General features: G+C 41.6%; 1 protein-coding gene across 6 annotated transcripts in view; it reads left to right on the forward strand.

Annotated features, from left to right (window-relative positions):
• ANKRD44 (ankyrin repeat domain 44) overlaps positions 1-20,747 on the forward strand; it is a 320,329-nt gene that overhangs the window by 154,347 nt on the left and 145,235 nt on the right. For all 6 annotated transcript variants that reach the window (XM_035007476.1, XM_035007479.1, XM_035007478.1 and 3 more), the window contains exons 3-4: positions 3,045-3,123; positions 14,502-14,572. In XM_035007476.1, the coding sequence (XP_034863367.1) occupies positions 3,045-3,123; positions 14,502-14,572 (150 nt within the window). The remainder of the gene's footprint in view (positions 1-3,044; positions 3,124-14,501; positions 14,573-20,747) is intronic.

Consider the following 20,747-nt stretch of genomic DNA (forward strand, 5'->3'; position numbering starts at 1 on the left):
CTATCTTTCAAATGATGATAATAAGCCTTAACAACAAGGTTCTGAGAGATGTGTCTCTCCTTGTAGGGATGTTATGAGATTTGAGTAGTAGAATAGATAAAAGGCAGTTTGAAAAAAAAAATTAAAGCACTCTATAATTAGGTTTTGTTTCTTCTTCTAGAAACCCTAGGGGTATCATTGGCCTAGAACACATTTTTACTAGTATTATTACTAGTATACTCTTTTCCTCAGACTCATTTCCTTCCTTCTACCATTACATCTCCTTGTCCATTTGTCTAGCTTGTGGCCAAGTAGAATGGCCTTATCCTTAGGCAGAGGATGAGCTGCAACCTCCCAGCTGATTTGACCTGATTGAGGATGGTGATTACTGTGGCTCTGTTATTCTCCGCGCATGACTCTGTATATCACTCAGGTTCCTTGCTAGAGCGCTGGCGTTGGTAACCCTTGGTCAGTAGTTATTGTTTAGTTAAGTGCTTTGCTTTTTTAGTTGAGGTCTTAGCAGCACATGAAATTGTTTATATAGTTGTGATACTTTGGAGAACCAAAGAACTGCTGCCTGAATACAGATCTTCTTTGTAGTTACATGTGTGTGGCATGCCACTGAATGAGGGTATCAATTGGTATAGTTGTTCTGGAAGCTACAGGAAACCTTTAAATGCATGTCAACAGGAACACTGGTAGTACCAATCAAGAATTTTTACTTTGTGATCTCACATAACACACCCCTTTTATGTTATAAAAACTTCAGTTTGAACAAGCCATGTCATAAAAGGGGCCACAGAATTAACAAAGCCAGTCTTATAATAATAGGCCAACCAGTTTTAGATATTGGGGTTTTCTTGGCTTTTTATTTGAGGGCCAAGCTCTCAGACAGAGCATTGACTTTGCTTCAGGTCAAATGAAGTAATCATTTGGGCTGGTTAGTCCTTGTTTAAATCACTTAGGTAAGGTTTAATTTGTTGAACCAAACCCTGGAACCAGTTCAATTGACAGAAGAACATATAATTATGTAACTTTTGTCATAAGACTCAAGAGAAGTGTTTCATAGATATAGTGGGGATTCAAAGAGAATATGAGGCTAAGATGAAAAGTGCTTGTAGAGATGGCAATAGAAGAAATAGAAAGAGAAAACATTTGTGAAAGTCTAGTGTCAGTTCTTTGTATAGTTCTCTGTGCCAATTAATACACTTGAAATATTTTTCAAATTTTCAAATACTGAATCTCTATTTTCATGGAAAGTGTGACATAACTATAAGACGGTGAACGATGGTTGTATATCTTTCAGAATTTTCTGTGGCATACCTTTACTTTATATGGTATAGTTACATGACTGCCCTATTTCCACTTATCTGTAATAATTGCCTGCAACATACATAGATGACATAAATTCCCAGCTAATTCAGACTTCTTTTTTTTTATCCACTTAAAAGTTAGTCCAACCTTTCATGAAACCTGTTTACCAGACCTCCTAACAAATAGACTGGTTTGAAGATCAGTTCTTGTCATATCTTCTGTCTGCCATCTGTTTTAGATATTAATGAGTCACAAAATGCCTAAAAGCAGTAGTCTGAAGGAGACTGACAAAGAGCAGAGGGCCTGAACTGTCAGAAAACAGAATTGTGTCCTTGGGCAAATCCGAGGGTGGTTGGGTAGGTTGTATAATCAAGTGGTAACAGGAACAATGATTAAAATCAACAGCAGCTTCACAAATCTTGAAACTAAAATGCATGCTAGTTTTAGGAGAAACCTCAAAGACATAGCATACAAACTTTGGTTACCGTTGTGGAACAGTCAGGGAAGTTTATAGAAGAAGCAATGCGCATAGACCAGTTCAGTTTGGCTGATTTATGCCGAGCATCTAGTTTGCTGCTCCTGTGGGCTCTGATAGAGAGGAGTAAGACCAGTTCTTTACCCTGTGGAGTTCTTAGTCTTGGGGGCAAGATATCACACAACTATCTATGCTCATGACAAAACAGCTTTGCCTGGAGCACTTAGTGTGCAGGGGCCAAGCTTCATGCCTGCCTAGGGCTTTATTTACTGACATTATCTTGAATTCTCTCATCAGATATTCCAGTTTACAGATGGCCGAAGCAGTAATTTCCCCCCCTGCATTTTATCGTGTTAACAACACAATATATTAAATGCTTTGCCAAGGACTTAGACTGAAGACCCATAGGCAAAAGTCCAATCTTGGCTCTGCTATATACCTATGGGGTCGGGAGGAAATTTCTTAATTTATCTGAGCCACAGTTTTCTCATCTGTAAAACAGAGATAGTAATATCTACCTCAGCTCTCAGCTTCAATGTCAGTATTCTCAGAAAGGCCTTATTCCACCATTCTAAGGAATCTTGTTCCCACCTCCCTGGTCACTGGATCCCATTACCCTGTCTTAGTTTTGGGATAGCCTTTATCACCATCTGAATTGATGTCATGTGCCATTGGTTTCCATGACTACTGACAGCCTCCCCACTTGAATGTAAATTTATGAGGGCAAGGACTGAACCCCAAATCTGGTTCGTGGCACATAGTAGGCATTCAGTAAGTGTTACATGAATGGGTGGTGAACTAGGCAACAGTTAACAGAGATGGAAAGGAGAAGCTGACTGTACTTAATGTTTAATGTCCTTATGAACAATTCCACTATGTTCCTTTAGAAAGAAAACAAATCATTGCATGCTTTGAACACTGCTATTAAGGTAGGTAAAAGGGTTTGAGTTTTTGTTTTTGGTTTTTTACCATAAGGAAGGTCTGAAAATAAATTGAATTTCATCATCCGTTGCATGATAGTCTGTCCCTGACCTGAGCTGGGCTCCAACAAAAGGAGCCCGGAGACAAATACAACACACAGACACAGAATGGGATCTTTTGTACATGTGACTGTGGGAGATGCTGAGAGAAATGTGTACCCAGAGCTCACCTGAATAGGTTCTGGCCTTCACTCTCTCCCACAAGCATTAACCTCAGAGCGAATGACGTGTCTTATTATGCCTACTGAAGGTACCTCTAGCCTCCACTGACTTGTTTATCTTTGCCATTGTTTCAGGATTCTGAGAAGCGAACCCCGCTTCATGTGGCTGCGTTTCTGGGAGATGCAGAGATCATCGAACTCTTGATTCTGTCAGGTAAATACCCGCTGTACTTAAAAGTCAATTGCAGATGAAAATTTAAATGACCAACTCACTAGATCGACTACTACAGTGAACCCAAACTAATTTCTTTATTGTGCTTGTGAAAGTGTATTTGATCAGTGAAATCATCATTAGACAAAAAACAATGCAAGAGGTTGTTCTTAATGAAAAATGACATCTTCAGTAAAACATTTATATTGCCTTGGAAGTCTGATTTCTGACTAATCAGGCCCAGTATTATGAATTCAGTAGATTTGAATATCTTTTCATTTTTTCATTGTTAAAAAAAAATGAACAAACAAAACTGATTCCTTAAAGCCTGCACAAACAAACACCAAATGTACGTGTGTATTTACATACACTTAAATTGTGTGGCAAGACAATACTATGTTTTGTCGTTGGATACCTGACTATGACTATGTAATAAAACATGGAAGGAAAGGAAACATATCAATTTCCAGATATCAATTTCCAGATAATTGTTACCCCTGAGGAGGCTGGCTGGGTGAGAGAGATTTTCAGGGAAAGGTGAAAAAGAGACTATAACTCTGTAAAATATTTTATTTAAAAAAGATTGGAAGCAGATATAGCAAACATGGTTTTGTGCTATTATTCTCTTTATTTTTTTATGTATTTTAAATGTCTCATCGGATTTAGAAATGTCACTGCTTTCATTTTTGGAAAACTGCGTGCTTGGTACATCTCACCAAACTGGTTTCCAAAACCAATATGTGCTTTCTCCCTTGAGTATTTGCTAGACAAATCCCCAGAATGAATCTGAGCTCATGCAACGTGTCTCCCTGTGGATTGCAGCCCGGCTGGCTTTTCCTCTCCTCCTTTTTGTCTAGGGAGATGAAAATCTGGAGGAAATACCTCTGCCCACAGACTATGCAAAATGCCTGTACTAAGGTTTTGCCTTTGTTTGCTGTAGTAAAGGGAAACTGAAGAATTCCAAAGTAAACTATGCAAAGGTAGGAGCTAATGCATGTATTCAAATAGATGTCAGGAACACTGTAGGAAAAAAACCCAAGAATTGTGCTGTGATACACCCAGATGATTCCCGTTGCCCTTATTTTTGTTGTGTTCATGTTCTGGAGGTGGCTTTTCCCAGGAAACAAGTATTCTGTGCCATACAATGCGTGTGCCCCATGCTCTTGACAAGTGCGTGGAGCTTAGGTTAGATTTTGTGTGGCATTCCTGTGCTTTCAAGAACAGGCCTTCCTTCTGACAATTTTATTTTATTTTATTTATTTATTTATTTATTTTTTAAAGATTTTATTTATTTATTTGACAGAGACACAGCGAGAGAGGGAACACAAGCAGGGGGAATGGGAGAGGGAGAAGCAGGCTTCCCGCGGAGCAGGGAGCCCGATGCGGGGCTCGATCCCAGGACCCTGGGATCATGACCTGAGCTGAAGGCAGACGCTTAACGACTGAGCCACCCAGGCGCCCCCCTTCTGACAATTTTAAAGATGTTCCAGGGCTTTGTTCCAAACAAACATGTATTGTTCTGTGCTGGCACAGACTATGGCCAAGAGCCAGTACACACCTGGCTGGTGGCCCCGGCAGTGGAAATTTGGTCCATGGAAGGTTGTAGGCAGAATCAGTGGGGGTGCAAAATAAAGAATTTTGTGGGATGACACTGAAGTGGTCCCAGCCATCCAAATGTATTAAGAGACATCTCAGAGTCTCAGAGGAATGCTTAGTTCATGAATGTGCAAATTCAAAACTTTGTGTTAGACCCCCAACTTTGGTTTTTTGTTTGTTTGTTTTCCCACTTCTGAAGGAAGATTTTAATTCTGCAGCATGAAGTTGACCCATCTGTTTTCCTCAGGCATCTGTGGGCTGGTGACTTTCGAGCAACATAGTTTCACTTCACCTTCATGTGAGATGGAGTCCACCAGCCTCTCTTACGTGGGGTTCATCCAGTAGAGCCTGGAGAAATTGTTCCATAGATATTGATTGGCACACCTGTTTGGTCTTGGAATTACTGAGCTGTTAGCCTCTCTGGTATAATTTTGGATGGCACATGCTATGAAATTTGTCTTCTTCCTCATATCAAATTAGGAAGGCTTAGGGTATGGGAGAGCATTGGGGGAAGTGCTTTAGAAATTTTACTCAACTGTGGAAGCTTAGACAAACTCTTGGAATTCACATGGCTTTAATTTCCCTGAAAGGTCCTTTATTCAATTTGTATATTAAATTCCTAAAGAAATACCATCACAAGAGCATGATGATTTCATTTCTGAGCTTACATCTGGCAGCTGACCCTTCAGGGAATCCAACCAAACTGTTTTCCAGTTTAATAATGAATGAGGTGCTAATGATTCCCATGTTGGACAAATAATTTGGCCTTGCCAGAATAGCCCATACAGCTGTGTACTCCATTGTTGTATTAACTTACGGAGCGTGGTGTAACCCAAGCCCACTAAATTCCTCCTGACATTATCTCCTAGTAGCCAGGCGGATGGAACCCTGAATGCCTCTGAGTAGAAAGGGACGAATTCAGGCTTTGAAACTTTCCTCTTCTTATGACTGCCAGTTCAAATTCTGGCTTTATTTCACCCCCCCCCAGCCCCCCCACCTCTGGCTTCTGTTTGGGAACCAGCCGAGTCAGGATTCAGGCGAAGAGAAGGTTAAGAGTTTGCTAAATCATTTGCTGGAGATGCATGAATGAGATCAGGTGAACCAATCAGTGGCTAAGAGTTAAGAGACCAGGGTTGAGCTCCAGGAAGCAGAGCACACGGGACAATGGGCACAGTGACAGGGCCCTATAGAGAAACCTGGGGTGAACAAGGGTTCAAGTGCTGGGCTGAAGGAAGAAAACTGGCAGTACCCACCTTCTAACATGCTGAGTGTTTGTGAGGTGTAACTACTAATTAAAAATGATATTTATTAGAACATCGACCACAAAACGAGTGGTATTCCTGTAAAATTATTTCCTATGATTTGTCAAAAGGTAATTACCATTCTCAATGCACAGTATTGTCAGAGCAGGTGGCAGGTCATTCTTTTGATTCTTTTATGCATAACAAATATTCATCCTTTGCTGTTGGATTTGATTTGATTTTTTTTTTTTAATCTGGTGAAAGAGGGGTGATTAAACCAAGTAATGCTGGTTTGGGCGCCCTCAGTGTGGTGTGATTATGAAGTAATGAGACATTTTCTGGTGGGTGTGTAAACTGGTTCTAAAGGCAAGTCCAAAGGGAGTTTGAAAAATGTTTTAAGCAATTGCCACATACACTGAATTATCATACACTCTTCCAAGGTCGTTGCTTTGAAGGACAGTGCTCCTGGGCTGTAATAACACTTGGGCTGTTTGTTCAAAAGCAAAATCAATAGCAAGCTTATCTCATTATATTATAATCATATTTCATATAATCTTTCTTTCATATTTGTTTATTTCTACAATTAAAAGTCAAACTTTGGTTAAACCAGCTTTAAGAATCAGTCATTCTCTCTGGCCTGTAAGGTTTTTCAGTCACTTGGTCTACCTTTAACCTTTGTTTTACTTCTTCCTAGATGACAAGGCTAAGAACACAGAAATATTGCTTCTGGGAAAGAGACTTAGTTTCCTTTACTCTTGGTCTCTATGAAAAAAAAAAATCAAGTGGTGATAGGGATATGATGAAAGTGTACTTCATTTATAATTAGAGTATATGCCTGACAACTTTGAGTTGGATCTTTGTTTCTGAAGAATCAGTTATAGCCTAGCACTTTTTTTTTTTTTTTTTAATGTTTAAGTTTTAAGATGTCCTTGGGTAAAAAGCATTTGCCTTTAAATCGTTAGACATGCAGACTCTGTGTCCTTCGGTTCACAATGGTGCCTGACAGGCAGGTAAATAACATGAAGCTTCCTTTAGAAAAATCAGTTATAAGTATTCAACTCAGAACCATCCGAAGTCTCCCTCAGACATGTAAACAAGACTGTTGGACGTGTTCGACGGAAGAGGATGAGGAAGAGGGTGGCAGGGGATGACACTGATGAAATAGTCCTTGGTCCCCCCGTTCAGATAACTCTGCTTTTGTCATAATAATTTTGTTGTTCAGAGAGAGGAGGTTTTCCTGGCAGCTGCCTGTTTAACCTTCTGGAGGAGGATGAGTGGAGGGATGGAGACTGAAGGAAGCCACTTCCTAGATTTCTAAAGATTTTTCAGTTCCTCAAGTGACTCTAAAGCTGCACAGAAACAATGCTGGTGTGGTTGGTTATGAGACACCGCAGGTGTGGTTGGTTGTGACACGCCGGGGGTGGGTTGTCTGTGACACGCCGGGTGTGTGGGTTGTCTGCGACATGCCGCGGGGGTGGGTTGCTTTATGATACTTAGCAAGCTCAGGGTCGTTTTTCTCCTTGAAAGAATTTTAATATTAAAAGCCACATTTGGATCTACATAAAACTGGAAATTTTCAGAATATATAAATAATAATAGTAATAACAATACAGTGTAAATGTATAAATTATAAGAAAAAAACAATAGAATAGATTATACGTAATATAATATATATTATAACAATATAATGGAAAAATAGAGGAAACAGGCCAAGTATATGAACAAGCAGTTCTCAGAGAATGAATTGCAAATGGCCAGTAAACAAACATCTCAGAAGATGCCCAATCTCACTATTAAACAGGAAAACCAAAAAATGTGATACTATTTTCTCCCAATCAAATTTGCAATATTTTACATGACTAATAATATCAAGTGTTGATGAGGATGTGGGAAACGAAGCACTCTCACACAGTAGCTCTCTTTGGAGGGTTGAGACTAAGGATTAAAACCAAAAGTGTGCATGACCCATGACACAGAAAGTCCATTTCTGATGATCTGTCCTCGACAAATACTTGCATGTTTGCATAAGGAATCATTTTATGGATGTTCACAGCAGCATTGTTTGAATAAAGAAATACTGGAAACAAATGAAATACCTATCAATGGAGAGAATGTCTAAAAAGTATACTATGTTAGTGTTGGAATACATGTGGTAATTAAAAGGAATGGACTCATACTGTAGGTGTCAACAGAGACACATACAAAAAATACATTGTTGGGTGAAATGATTCAGAGTGTCAATTCAGAAACAATTCAGAAATTCAGAATGTTACTGTAACAGGAGACAATATTCAGAAGGTTATTATGATATGATATAATCTATGTAAAAGCATATTTATAAAACACTGTAGATTTTTAAAAATTATTGTGTGATGTTTTAAATACACAAAAAGAATATTGTACTGACCACTCAGCTTAATTCTCTCAATTTTTCTATGGTACATAGATTGGCATGTGAAGGGATAAAAGAAACTGGAAGCTTATGTACCAGGCTCAGAGCAGTGGTTTTTTTCTTTTCTTTTTTTTTTTTTTTTCAGGAAATAGGAAGAGTCCAGCATTGAGGATAATCCTCAAGGGGAATTTACCCAAATATGTAAATCCATTTTATTTTTTAAAAAAGCATTTTCATGCATTGTTCGTATGAACAAAACATGAAGTAAAATAGGACTGTTGGTTTTCTTTGCGATAGGCAGATTTTCATAGCTGCTGTTCAAATTGGATCAGTGGAAGAGACATTGAGGAATCTCTGTTTTAACCAGAAAGCATCCTTCAATGAGCAACTATTAATTTAGGTCTGCCCTGGCCTTAGACCTAGGTTGGGACATTGTGCCATTGGCAGATGCCCCCAGTTTCTATCCCTAAGTCCCTGACTCTGCTCTGCTAATAGTGAGCAAGCAATTAGGTAGTGCTTACCCTGTGCCAGAAAGTGATCTCGGGGCTTTTGTGGTTCATCCTTCTCGACTGTTCAATGTTTCTACAAAAGTGGGCTCATTCCATATGTAATATTTCAGTCCTTGCTTTTTTCATGTAATATTATTAAGAAGTCTTATAAATCATCACAGCTACCTCATATGGCTATATAGGAATTTATTTAACCAACTCTTCTTTGTCTAACCCCAAAGTTTCCAGTATTTTACTTTTATGATTAACCTTTTATAATACATTCATGAGGATTAGTCTTAACATTAACCCATAGTTACTTCCTTTAGAAACATGTTATAGAGCATTCTAGTGCACACATACACAAAGACAGAAATGGGTTGGGTGTAAGAGGGAGAGAGGGAGGAACGGAGGGTGAGGGGGAGAGAGAGAGGGAGGGAGGGGGAGGGAGAAGATAGAGTGAGACTAAAGGTAAGATTTCAACACGCAGTGGCAAAAGCAGGTGGACACAGGTCTGGGCAGGTACCACACACATGCACTGTGCCCCTCCTTAGTGTCCTGGTGGTCTGCCTGGTGAGGAGCTACTGGGTTGAGATGCTTAGATTCAAAATGTGGTGATAAAATGGCATTTGGAGAGACAGCAAAAGATTCCATCAGATTCTAGAGCTCTCTCACCTTTGGGTGGTATGGACTTCCATGGTCTCACCTTTCCTGGGTGTGCTTACCTTGCCTCTGTTCTACAGCTGGGGGTCTACCTGTGGGGTCAGCTATAGTGATTGTGGAGGGAAGAGAGCATGAGAAAGAAGTAACAACGGGACCAGCAAGGAACAAGTTGTTAACCTAAAAATTTCTTTTCAAATTGGACTGTGCAACCAAGGTTATCTACAAATCCAACAGCAGTCGTGGCTCCTAATCACTTACTCACCTGGGGTGAGCCTTAGGAACATCCTGGAAGAGACTATGACTGGGCCACTTTATATATGGAAATGTCATTTTATTTTTACCAAGGAGAAGAGCCACTAACTGAGAAAATAGTGTAAGAAAAAGCATATTAATCCTCCCTATTTTTATGAAGAAACATAAAACTTCAGATGCACTAGCTTTCTTAAAAATGTTCAATAGTAAATATTTCAAACATACAGAAAATGTGGAGAATAATATAAGTAATACCCGGGTACACCAAGATTTAAGAAATCGTAACATTTTTTCCATGTTTGTATCATATCTTTTTTTTTTTTTTTAGATTTTGTTTATTTATTTGAGAGAGTCAGAGAAAGAGAGAGCACGCAAGATGGGGAGGGTCAGAGGGAGAAGCAGACTCCCCACTGAGCGGAGAGCCTGACGTGGGGCTTCATCCTCGTACTCTGGGATCATGACCTGAGTTGAAGGCGGACACTTAACCGACTGAGTCACCCAGGCACCCCTCATATCTTTTTTTCTAAATAAAATATTGAATATACACTTCCAGCCCATTTCACATGCTTACTTCAATCCTTTCTCCCACCACCCTGCTCTAGAAGCAACCACTATCCAGAATTGGTATCTGTTTTCTTTAGCCACATTTATTATTTTTATTTCATGAGTGTGCATCCACAAACCACATATAGAATTGTTTTTGTAAATTTAAAAACTTTTTATAACTGACATTATGCCATAGGTATTACTTTGCAACTTCATTTGTTCGTTCATGTTGTGTTTTTGAAGTGCATCTGTTTATGTATATATAAAACTTCAGTTCCCTCATTTCCATGACAGTGTGGCATTCCATTGTACAAAAATACCGTAATGTATATATTCATTTTCCTCTTGATCAACATTTAAGATTCCAGTTTCTTGCTGTTACAAACATGCTGCAGTGAACATTCTTACACACGTGTGAGAGTTTGTCCAGGGTATACAATTGGGGGTTGCTGGGTAGTAGGGCACATGTATTGTCAATTTTACTAGGTAGCACCAATTGCTTCCCAAAGGCAGTTGTACCAATTCACACTCCCACTGCCTGTATGTAAGTCTTAATATAACTCCATACCCTTGCTAACTCTTGGCATTGTCCTACTTTACAATTTTCACCAACTTGATGGGTGTGAAATGGTATGTTATTGTTGCTTTTATTTGCCTCTCCCTCTTGAATTTTGAGAAGTATATTTTCATAGGTTGTCTTGCCATTTAGGGTTCTTCTTGCATTAGCTTTTGAAGTTTATGCACATGCAATGCAAAATTTACTCTGTCAAAGACTATGAATAATAAAGTATGTATTTCTGTTTCATATTATTATAACCAGTGTTTGGAGCTAAAAGGAGAAAGGTGGGAAAGAAGGAAATGAAATCAAGGGGGAATATATACACACATATATTTGAAAATAGATATATGAAAATGGAGAAAAAGAGAGAGAGAGAGATGGACAGAGGGAGAGAGGAATGAATGTAAGGAATGGGGAGAAAAATGCGGACAGTGGAAGGGACGCTTAATCAGTGTTTAGTTGAAGGCTAGTGATGAAGTGAGGCACAGCGCCTAAGAGCTTGGGCTTTGAAGTCAGACTGCCTGCGTTCAAATCTGCCCCTTCCTAGTTGGGTACCTGGAGCATATTAATTCTCATGGCCTTAATTCCTTCATCTACAAAATTGGCATCTTAGTAGCATCTCCCTATTCAATGGACTACACGTACGTTAGTGTACAGAGTAAGAGCTCAGATTATGTTAGCGATTTTTAACAAGGCTCTTAGCAGTTGCACAGCTGTAATAATAGAATTGTAGCTCTTTAGAACTAAAGGGAACTCCTAGGCGAATGAATCTCCAAGTCTGGGCTCTACCGCTTAGCATTTAGATCTGCACTGTCCAACACGGTAGTCACAAACCAGCTGTGGCTACTGAGCACGTGATGTGTGGCCAGTTTCAGTGCAGATGTGCTGTAAGGGTAAAATACACATTGGATTTTGAAGCTTTTGCATGAAAAAAAAATGTAAATTACCTCAATAATTTTAAACTCAATTGCATGATATTTTGGATATATTGAGTTAAATAAGATATATTACTGAAATTAATTTTACTTGTTTTTTAATCCCCTTTTTAATGTGGCTACTAGAAAACTTAAAATTGCATCCTTGGCTCACATCACATTTCCATTGGACAGCGCTGACTTTGAGGCTCTGAGTCTGAGCTGATGCAGTACCCATAGCAGGTATCTGACCCACATAGTGTTACTTCCTCTAAACATGCTGAAGGAAGGGGCGACTAGAGTGGGGAAAGAGACATCATGCAGATGGCTAGGTGACAACTCAGACCCAGAGTGTGCTGTGGCCAAGTATTCTCCCTTTCAGATGACTGGTTCGACTTCGTGACATCAAGTTCCTTAAACAAGGAGAGGGTGAGCGGAAGGGCCAGGTCGAGGCACGCTTCCCCCGGGGAGGAGACTTGCACCCAGCCCTTTAGGATGTTCACTCCAGAGCCGTAAACCCAGGACTTCCTGCTGCAGGGGAGGGAGATACCTACTGCCTTTGATTCTTAGCATGCCCAAGCTGATTTTATTTGATCCTATTGATGTAAGGGGCTTGAGCCTCCTGAGGTAAGCTGCCTGGATGGAGTTAGTAGAATTATGATTCAAAACTTGATGAACTAAGCAACAATTTATCAGTGGCTTTCAACCTTGACAGCATATTAAAATAACCTTGGGTCTTGGGGAGCTTTTAAAAACTATTTGTGCCTGGCCCCATCTCAAACCAATGAAATCAGAATGGGGGGAGGGGAGGAGAGACTTTCTCTCTTTGTTTTAGGAAGTATTATGTTCTTGTTTTCTAGAATTAATATTGTTGATGGTATTTGTTCTTCAGTTAAAGAGAAAAAGTAGTGTTAAGTTCTATGATTTGTTATTTCTTTTTTAGCTGGTTGCTTAAACTAAATTTCTAGCTCACTTTTTTTTTAAGAGAGAGAGAGAGAGTGAGTGGGGGGAGGGGCAGAGGGAGAGAGAGAATATTAAGCAGACTCCATGCCCAGATGGAGCCCAATGCAGGGCTCAATCTCACCACCGTGTGATCATGACGAAAACAAGAGCCAGACGCTTAACTGACTGAGCCACCCAGGCACCCCTCTAGCTCACTTTGACCCACGAAAGTCACCTGTTGTCTTTTTCTTTTTTTCCTTTTTAAAACTAGGTTTCTATTTTTCAGCTCTCAGCTCTCCTTGGCCTCAGAGAGATGAATCAATCCCTGCTTCCACTTGACTAATTTTCTTGGCCCTGTTCCAGAGGCATCCCCTCTGCATTTCCCCTTTTCTGCCTTACTTTCTAGTTTCTTTGATTCATCCCTGCACTCTTCTTCCTCATGAGCTTCCTTCCTTGTTGTCCTGAGGCTAACATTGGCTCCTCTTATTGCATCTACACATACTTCTCTTACCCTTCTCTTTTATTTCACAAAATTTTCCATCTGAGCAAAAGACTGATCAAAACCCTGAACCCCAGGGGCACCTGGGTGGCTCATTCGGTTAAGCATCTGTGTTCGGCTCAGGTAGATTTCAGGGTCCTGAGATGGAGCCCCGCTTCAGGTAGATTTCAGGGTCCTGAGATGGAGCCCCGCTTCAGGCCCCTTGCTCAGTGGGGAGTCTGCCTCTCCCTCTGATCCCCCCCACCCCGCTCATGCTCACTCACTCTCTCTCAAATAAATAAAATCTTTTTTTAAAAAAAACCCTGAACCCCCAAAAAGGAAGCTGATATTGGGTGTTTCTGTGGTTCAGTTGTAGATTTGGTGGGCTTGCACTCATGGAGAATTGAGAGACTATCATGGAAGGGAGGGCATACTCTACTCTCTTGGAATCCATTCACATGGAGCTTTTGTTCCCTGATTGGAGATGTGGCTCCCAGAAAGTTGAGCATGAGGGCACAGCCCTGAGTGTGAGCTGGTTCTGGCTCATGTGTGAACCTGTCTGCCTGCCCCATAGTGGAAGAAACTATGAGCAATTTGCATAGGCTTCCTGGTATGTCTGTCCAAAAGCTCCATGGACGCTGATTGCTTCCTACCTAGATATCTGGCTAGTCCCAGAGATATAAGATTCTTGGATAGAACAGATTTCTGCTAATCCCTTCAGCCTGGATCAAGTCTCATCAAATTCAACTTTACAAGATTTGTTTGAAACCCAGCTGACCTCTAGTATATCTTTGTTAGAAGGCTGCTCATCTTTGACAGTTTGCCAAGAAGGGTATTGTGTGCCCTGTGAGATAAGTATGCTTAAGGACTAAAAATAATATATGTGACTATATATTTTATATTTAAAATGTTATATGTATGTATAATTATATATTTTATAATGTATGTATATATTTACATACGCACACACATACCTGAAAAGTTCTTCGTTCTTCAGGATCTACATTTCCCTACTCCTGGAGAACCTCAGCCTTTTTACAACTGGGTCTCCTGTCCAAGGAGATACCGCACTTCTCATCTAGCCTTTACCCAATTCTTGTGCCGTTTTCAGCTCCTGATTTCACTTCTCTACTGTACTGGGTCTCTCCTCCTGTCTGGTGGCTAGAAAGTGCATGACTGATACAAAGAAAAAACAAAACAAAATATGGTGGTTGTACCAGGCAAATGAGAGCACAAGATACCACATTTGACTTGACATGAGTAGAATTTCCCGACTACATTATGCCTCTAACTTGTGCTTCTGCTTCCAGGAGCTCGTGTAAATGCCAAGGACAACATGTGGCTGACCCCACTGCACCGGGCTGTTGCCTCCAGAAGTGAAGTGAGTGATTATCTTATTTAATCTAGTACCTCCGGCCCTAGAAAGAGAAAAATGCTTTCTGCTGAACTAGGGATTCTTGCTTGTGAACAAAAGGCTTTTATTTCTAATGCAAGAAGGTTACCAAAATTGAACAGTTGACTTTTTGGAGCACCTCCTGCAGGCCAGGCATGGTGCTTGGGGCGGGGGGTGACTGGAGTAGTCCAAGGCGGACAGTGTGATCCTTGGCTTCAGTGAGTTCTCAGTCTGGAGGGGGTGGCAATCAGGTAAGCCTATCAGTACAGTATCGTAAGTTGGTTGGAGGAGGAAGCAAACAACTACTTGAATAGAGAAGCCTTCCAAGAAGGGATGTCAATTGAGCTGGTCCTTGGAGGATGAGGAGGCACTTACCAGGCCAGGGGAAGGAGGGAGGCTGGAGGCAAGGGGATAAACATGCTAGAGGACAAGGGACGTGGAAATGAATGAATGGCGGGTTCAGTTGGATGTAGATGGAACAAGGGATGTAGTGGAGATAAGTCTGATAGCAGGGGCTGGGTCACCTGGCAAAGGACTGGGGGTCCTCTGAGCAGTGGGGTGTGGTCACAGAGATAAGTATGAAGCTGACAGCATTTGGGACCTCGTGAGGGTAAGGTAGAAGAGAGGCCACTGGGTGAATGGTGGGGCCATTAATTGAGAAGGCAGAGGCGGAGGAGCAGGGAAAGGAAACCAGTTCTGTCTGAACATGCCGAATTCGGCAAACATGTCACCAGAATGTAAGCTCCAGAAGGGCAGGAATCTGTGTTGTGTTCCCTGATGTATCCCAAGCCTGGTCCATTGTAGGTGCTCATGAAAGAATTTATTTTGCATTCTGGAAATGCAGGTGACGATGGCTATTAGGTGATCATTATTCATACAGGTCTCGCACTTAGGAACTGAGAGGCTGGTCATTGAAACTATAGCAGGTGGATCAGCTGGTTCAGGGAACGTATAAGTGCCGAGAAGAGAAAACCAGTGTGGGTGAGGGGTGGTGGGGAATGCTGGTGACTTTGAGTCTTGAAACCTGGCCAGGGGGGATGCTCACCATCCAGGGAGCCAAGAGGCTCTTTCCCAGGAGGCACTTGTCACTGGATGACTAGTCTTTGTAGCTGATTTTACCAAATGAGGTTCCTCGGCTACCAGCGAAGGTGCTATTCTCCAGCTATATCTAGGAGCAAGGGCTGTTGCCGAGGATGCCCACTAATGTCGCAGGTGTCGAAGGCTGTCATCAGTGTTAGCCTTTTCTTGTCGGCAACTATCTGGTAGATGACAGTTATCTCAGTGCTCATAATCTTCCTTGCTGTGCTGTGTGATTTGAGTTTTTATAAGGTGTAGGTTGTGTTCTCCCCTCCTAAGAGCCCACATGGAATGAGGGAGGCAAATGATCCTAAGTTGCCTGGCTCATACCCTGGGGAATCCAGAATCTTCTTATGGTCCCATTATTTCATTTCTGTTTTTCCTGGGAAAGCAGGAACAGTGGGCTGCTCGAGTCTGTATGACCAGCTTCATGAGACCAGCTCCTTTACAGAGAAGTATTTCCTGGTCTTTTAAGACCATGTCATCTTCAGTAAATTTCTTTTTAAGTATCTTTTGAAAAATACGGGTTTGTTTCCTCTTTTAACAAAAACCAGGTCTTTTAGGTTAAAAAAAAAATCATTAAACACTTCCTATATGCCAGGCCTTGTGCTTAGGAGGCATGCGGTCTAGTGGGACAGAAAAACATAAGACCAGATGATTTCAGAACTATGTGATCTTTCCCAAGTGATCTCCCCCTTTGTTAGCTCAGCTACTTGCTTCAGGCCTCAAAACATCCATTTGCAGCAACTCTCAGCTTGCCTTCTTTACGTGTCATTGGTGTATTTGAGTTGAATCAACCCAATGATTGATCAGTCTTTGTATCTGAGAAAGGCATTTGTTGCTTCTCTAAGGAACCAGCTCCTTCTGCAGGTTTGCTGGGGGAAAAAAAATCCCTTGCAGGTGTCTCTTGCGGGGAAGGAATTAAATGCAAACAGACCCTGAGTTGTAAATAATCAGGGTCATATATAGACTTGCGAAAGAGGATGTCTTCATATTAATATCTATCACAACAAGTTGAAAAGTTTCTTATGAAAATTGGAGTCTTTGTAACCGTCATTGGAACTGATTGTGAACATCTTAACTCCAGCACATCGCTGTGCCGTGGCGGTTCTAAATTCAGATTTCTTGCTTCCTTTGAATTTGATGCTCTTGCCATTACATTGTGCCTCCCCTAAATCATAGCTGAGGCAAGAGAAGCAGGCTAGATGGGGAAACGACAGAGAAGGTTTGGATTGGTGTTTTGAAACTTGGCTGCCAAAGGGGATCTGTGCGCTCAGCATGAAAGCTGGCACATCTCCCTGTCGCTTAGATTGGCAAAGACCGGTATTACTTATATGAATATGAATTAAAAACCATTTCTTTATCGAAAGGCTTATAAACTCTCTACTCTCCTCAAAGCCCTTTGCTTCTAAATTGTAGGTAATTGATGCTTCCGGGTTCAATCAGGGAACCAGAACCACCAAGAGAGATATAGGATAACATCTTTATTATAGTAATTAGACCTTCCACAGGTGTGTGAGCTGCTGGAGAAGTTTGTGTCAGGCTGTCCCCTTGGGTTCTGGTGGTCTGAAGTCACTGTGGGCAGGCAGGGTCTGCCATTGGGGGAAAAAAAGCTGGATGTGAAATGGGAGAGAACAAGAACAAACTGGAAGCTCTGTCTCTCACTGCCTCAACATGTGGACTTGGGCGACTTGCAGAAGGAGCTGTGGGCTTCACCTTGGAGCTTGAAGGCACCTGGCCCGAGGAGGGGAGAAACTGAGGCAGATACTGCAAGTTCTGAAGACGCACCAGCTATGCCCTGTGCCAACACGTGGCTCCCGCTGGTCGGTGACGACGTGCGCAAGCTGCAGCAGGGCCTGGCGCCCAGCACACAATCAGCCTGTGCTTTCATCTGTGCGTTCCAAAATGCATGAAGGTTTCTCTTGTGGCAAACGGGACTGGGGAGGGGATCCTGAGAAATGTAGTTCGAATGTAGGCTAAGTTGACACAGTATAAAACTACCCGTGAAATTGTTATTCTATTGTAATTAAAAAGACCTTCTAGATAGTAAGTTCCTTGAAATGAGTGCCGCACCTGTTTGCTTATCATTGTATATCTAGTGTCTTGCCTGCTCAGTAAACAATTGTTTTTTTTTTTTTAGTGCTTTCTTTTTAAATTTTTAAAAAAGCTTTTATTTATTTGAGAGAGAGAGTGAGAGAGAGCACAAGCAGGGGGAGCTACAGAGGGAGAGGGAGAAGCAGGCTCCCTGCTGAGCAAGGAGCATGATGCGGGGCTCGATCCCAGGACCCTGGGATCGTGACCTGAGCCGAAGGCAGATGCTGAACCGACTGAGCCACCCATGTGCCCCTGAACAATTGTCTTCTGAGTGATTCCTTAAAGACTGGCTTTCTAACATAAGCTATGTTAACGTGATTCTCTGTACAACTGCTAACGTAGAACTAGTTTGCACCACAGAGAAGGCTGGTGGTAATCATCTTGCATGCATGCAACGTAAGCCGATTTGAAGCTTGTTTCTGGAAGTGTAGCCCTGGAAGCCATTTAAACCACTGGAACCTGAAAGATCAGGATGAGTTTCAAAATTGTATGCAACACAGGTATACGTGTAAGTCAGAGATACCCGTATAAGTCAAGATTTCTGAGCTTTTCTTTCCATTCAGGCAAATTTTATGTTCCAATTTCTATGCCTGGAAAAATAATGTTCGTTGCTAAATTTATTTCCTGAGCCTGTAATAGCAATAGGAGTATCAGATCATCCTATTGATTAAACATCCACCCGTGCCTGACAGAAAAGCTCCTACACAGACAGGAAAGTAGATCAAGACAGGGTCATACCTGCTGAAAATCGTCCAACGTGGATTGGGTTCTGGAGGTAAACTCCCAAGACTTTTCTTGGTACTGATCAGGCTGTACCGTGTGCTTCCTTCTGATCCAGAACCCACCCCTCCCCACGTTTGGGGTTCCCAGGGAGGAGACAACCAAACACATAACTGGAGCCAAGCAGCACTGTCTCCCCAGGGCCTTAAACTCACCCCCCCGCCCCCCACCAATTACTCCCACTGTTGAGAAGACATGAAGATAGTCTCTTGCCAAAATATTAGGGAAACATATTTTGCAATTCTAGATAACATAGATGAGCAAGATTTGGGGCTTACAGGGAGAGTTTTCTGAAGCACTGTGAATTATTTCATATTGTTTCTCCTGTTTAGCTTATTCTTCCTGCTTTTTTGTTTTTCTTTCTTGGAAAAGGGCAGCCCTGGGGACAGGAATTAAATCCATACGAGCCTGGCCAGTTTAATACATGTTTATTGAAGCCCACTCAATGGAAGGCCCTGTTAATGTGTGCTACGGGGGCCTTGAAAGGGCACAAAGTGTGTCTTCTAGGACATGGTATTTAGGGCAGACAACCAGGCACACAGCCTACCATGGCCTACATCCAAATGCAGCTGGCCTTTCACACATGCCTTTTCTTTTTAAAGATTTTATTTACTTATTTGACAGAGAGAGATAGAGCAGGAACACAAGCAGGGGGAGTGGGAGAGGGGAGCCCGATGCGGGGCTCGATCCCAGGACCCTGGGATCATGACCTGAGCTGAAGGCAGACTTTTTTTTTTTTTAGTATTTACTTATTTATTTATTTTTTTTATTATGTTATGTTAATCACCATACATTACAGCATTAGTTTTTGATGTAATGTTCCATGATTCATTGTTTGGGTATAACACCCAGTGCTCCATGCAGTACGTGCCCTCCTTAATACCCATCACCAGGCTAACCCATCCCCCCACCCCCTCCCCTCTAGAACCCTCAGTTTGTTTCTCAGAGTCCATAGTCTCTCATGGTTCGTCTCCCCCTCCAATTTCCCCCCCTTCATTCTTCCCTTCCTGCTATCTTTTTTTTTTTAACATACAATGTATTACTTATTCCAGAGGTACAGGTCTGTGATTCAACAGGCTTACACAGTTCACAGTGCTCACCATAGCACATACCCTCCCCAGTGTCTATCACCAGCCACCCCATCCCTCCCACCCCCCACCACACCAGCAACCCTCAGTTTGTTTCCTGAGATTAAGCATTCCTCATATCAGTGAGGTCATATGATACATGTCTTTCTCTGACTTATTTCGCTCAGCATAATACCCTCCAGTTCCATCCATGTCGTTGCAAATGGCAAGATTTCATTACTTTTGATGGCTGCATAATATTCCATTGTGTGTATGTGTGTGTGTGTATATATATATATATATTCCATTGTGTGGTGTGTATATATATGTATACACACCACATCTTCTTTATCTATTCATCTGTCGATGGACATCTTGGCTCTTTCCGTAGTTTGGCTATTGTGGATATTGCTGCTATAAACATCGGGGTACACGTACCCCTTCAGATCCCTACATTTGTATCTTTGGGGTAAATACCCACTAGTGCAATTGCTGGGTTATAGGGTAGCTCTATTTTCAACTTTGTGAGGAAGCTCCATACTGTTTTCCAGAGTGGCTGCACCAGCTTGCATTCCCACCAACAGTGTAGGAGGGTTCCCCTTTCTCTGCATCCCCGCCAACATCTGTCGTTTCCTGACTTGTTAATTTTAGCCATTCTGACTGGTGTGAGGTGGTATCTCGTTGAGATTTTGATTTGGATTTCCCTGATGCCAAGCGATGGTGAACACTTTTTCATGTGTCCGTTGGCCATTTGGATGTCTTCTTTGGAAAAATGTCTGTTCATGTCTTCTGCCCATTTCTTGATTAAATCATTTGTTCTTTGGGTGTTGAGTTTAAGAAGTTCTTTATAGATTTTGGATACTAGCCCTTTATCTGATATGTCATTTGCAAATATCTTCTCCCATTCTGTCGGTTGTCTTTCGGTTTTGTTGACTGTTTCCTTGGCTGTGCAAAAGCTTTTTATCTTGATGAAGTCCCAATAGTTCATTTTTGCCCTTGCTTCCCTTGCCAATGGCGATGTTTCTAGGAAGAAGTTGCTGCGGCTGAGGTCGAAGAGGTTGATGCCTGTGTTCTCCTTTAGGATTTTGATGGACTCCTGTCTCACATTTAGGTCTTTCAACCATTTGGAGTCTATTTTTGTGTGC

The sequence above is a fragment of the Mirounga leonina genome, unplaced genomic scaffold (genome assembly GCF_011800145.1).
Source record: "Mirounga leonina isolate KUSES-001 unplaced genomic scaffold, KU_Mleo_1.0 Mir_151, whole genome shotgun sequence".
NCBI classification, from domain to species: domain Eukaryota; kingdom Metazoa; phylum Chordata; class Mammalia; order Carnivora; family Phocidae; genus Mirounga; species Mirounga leonina.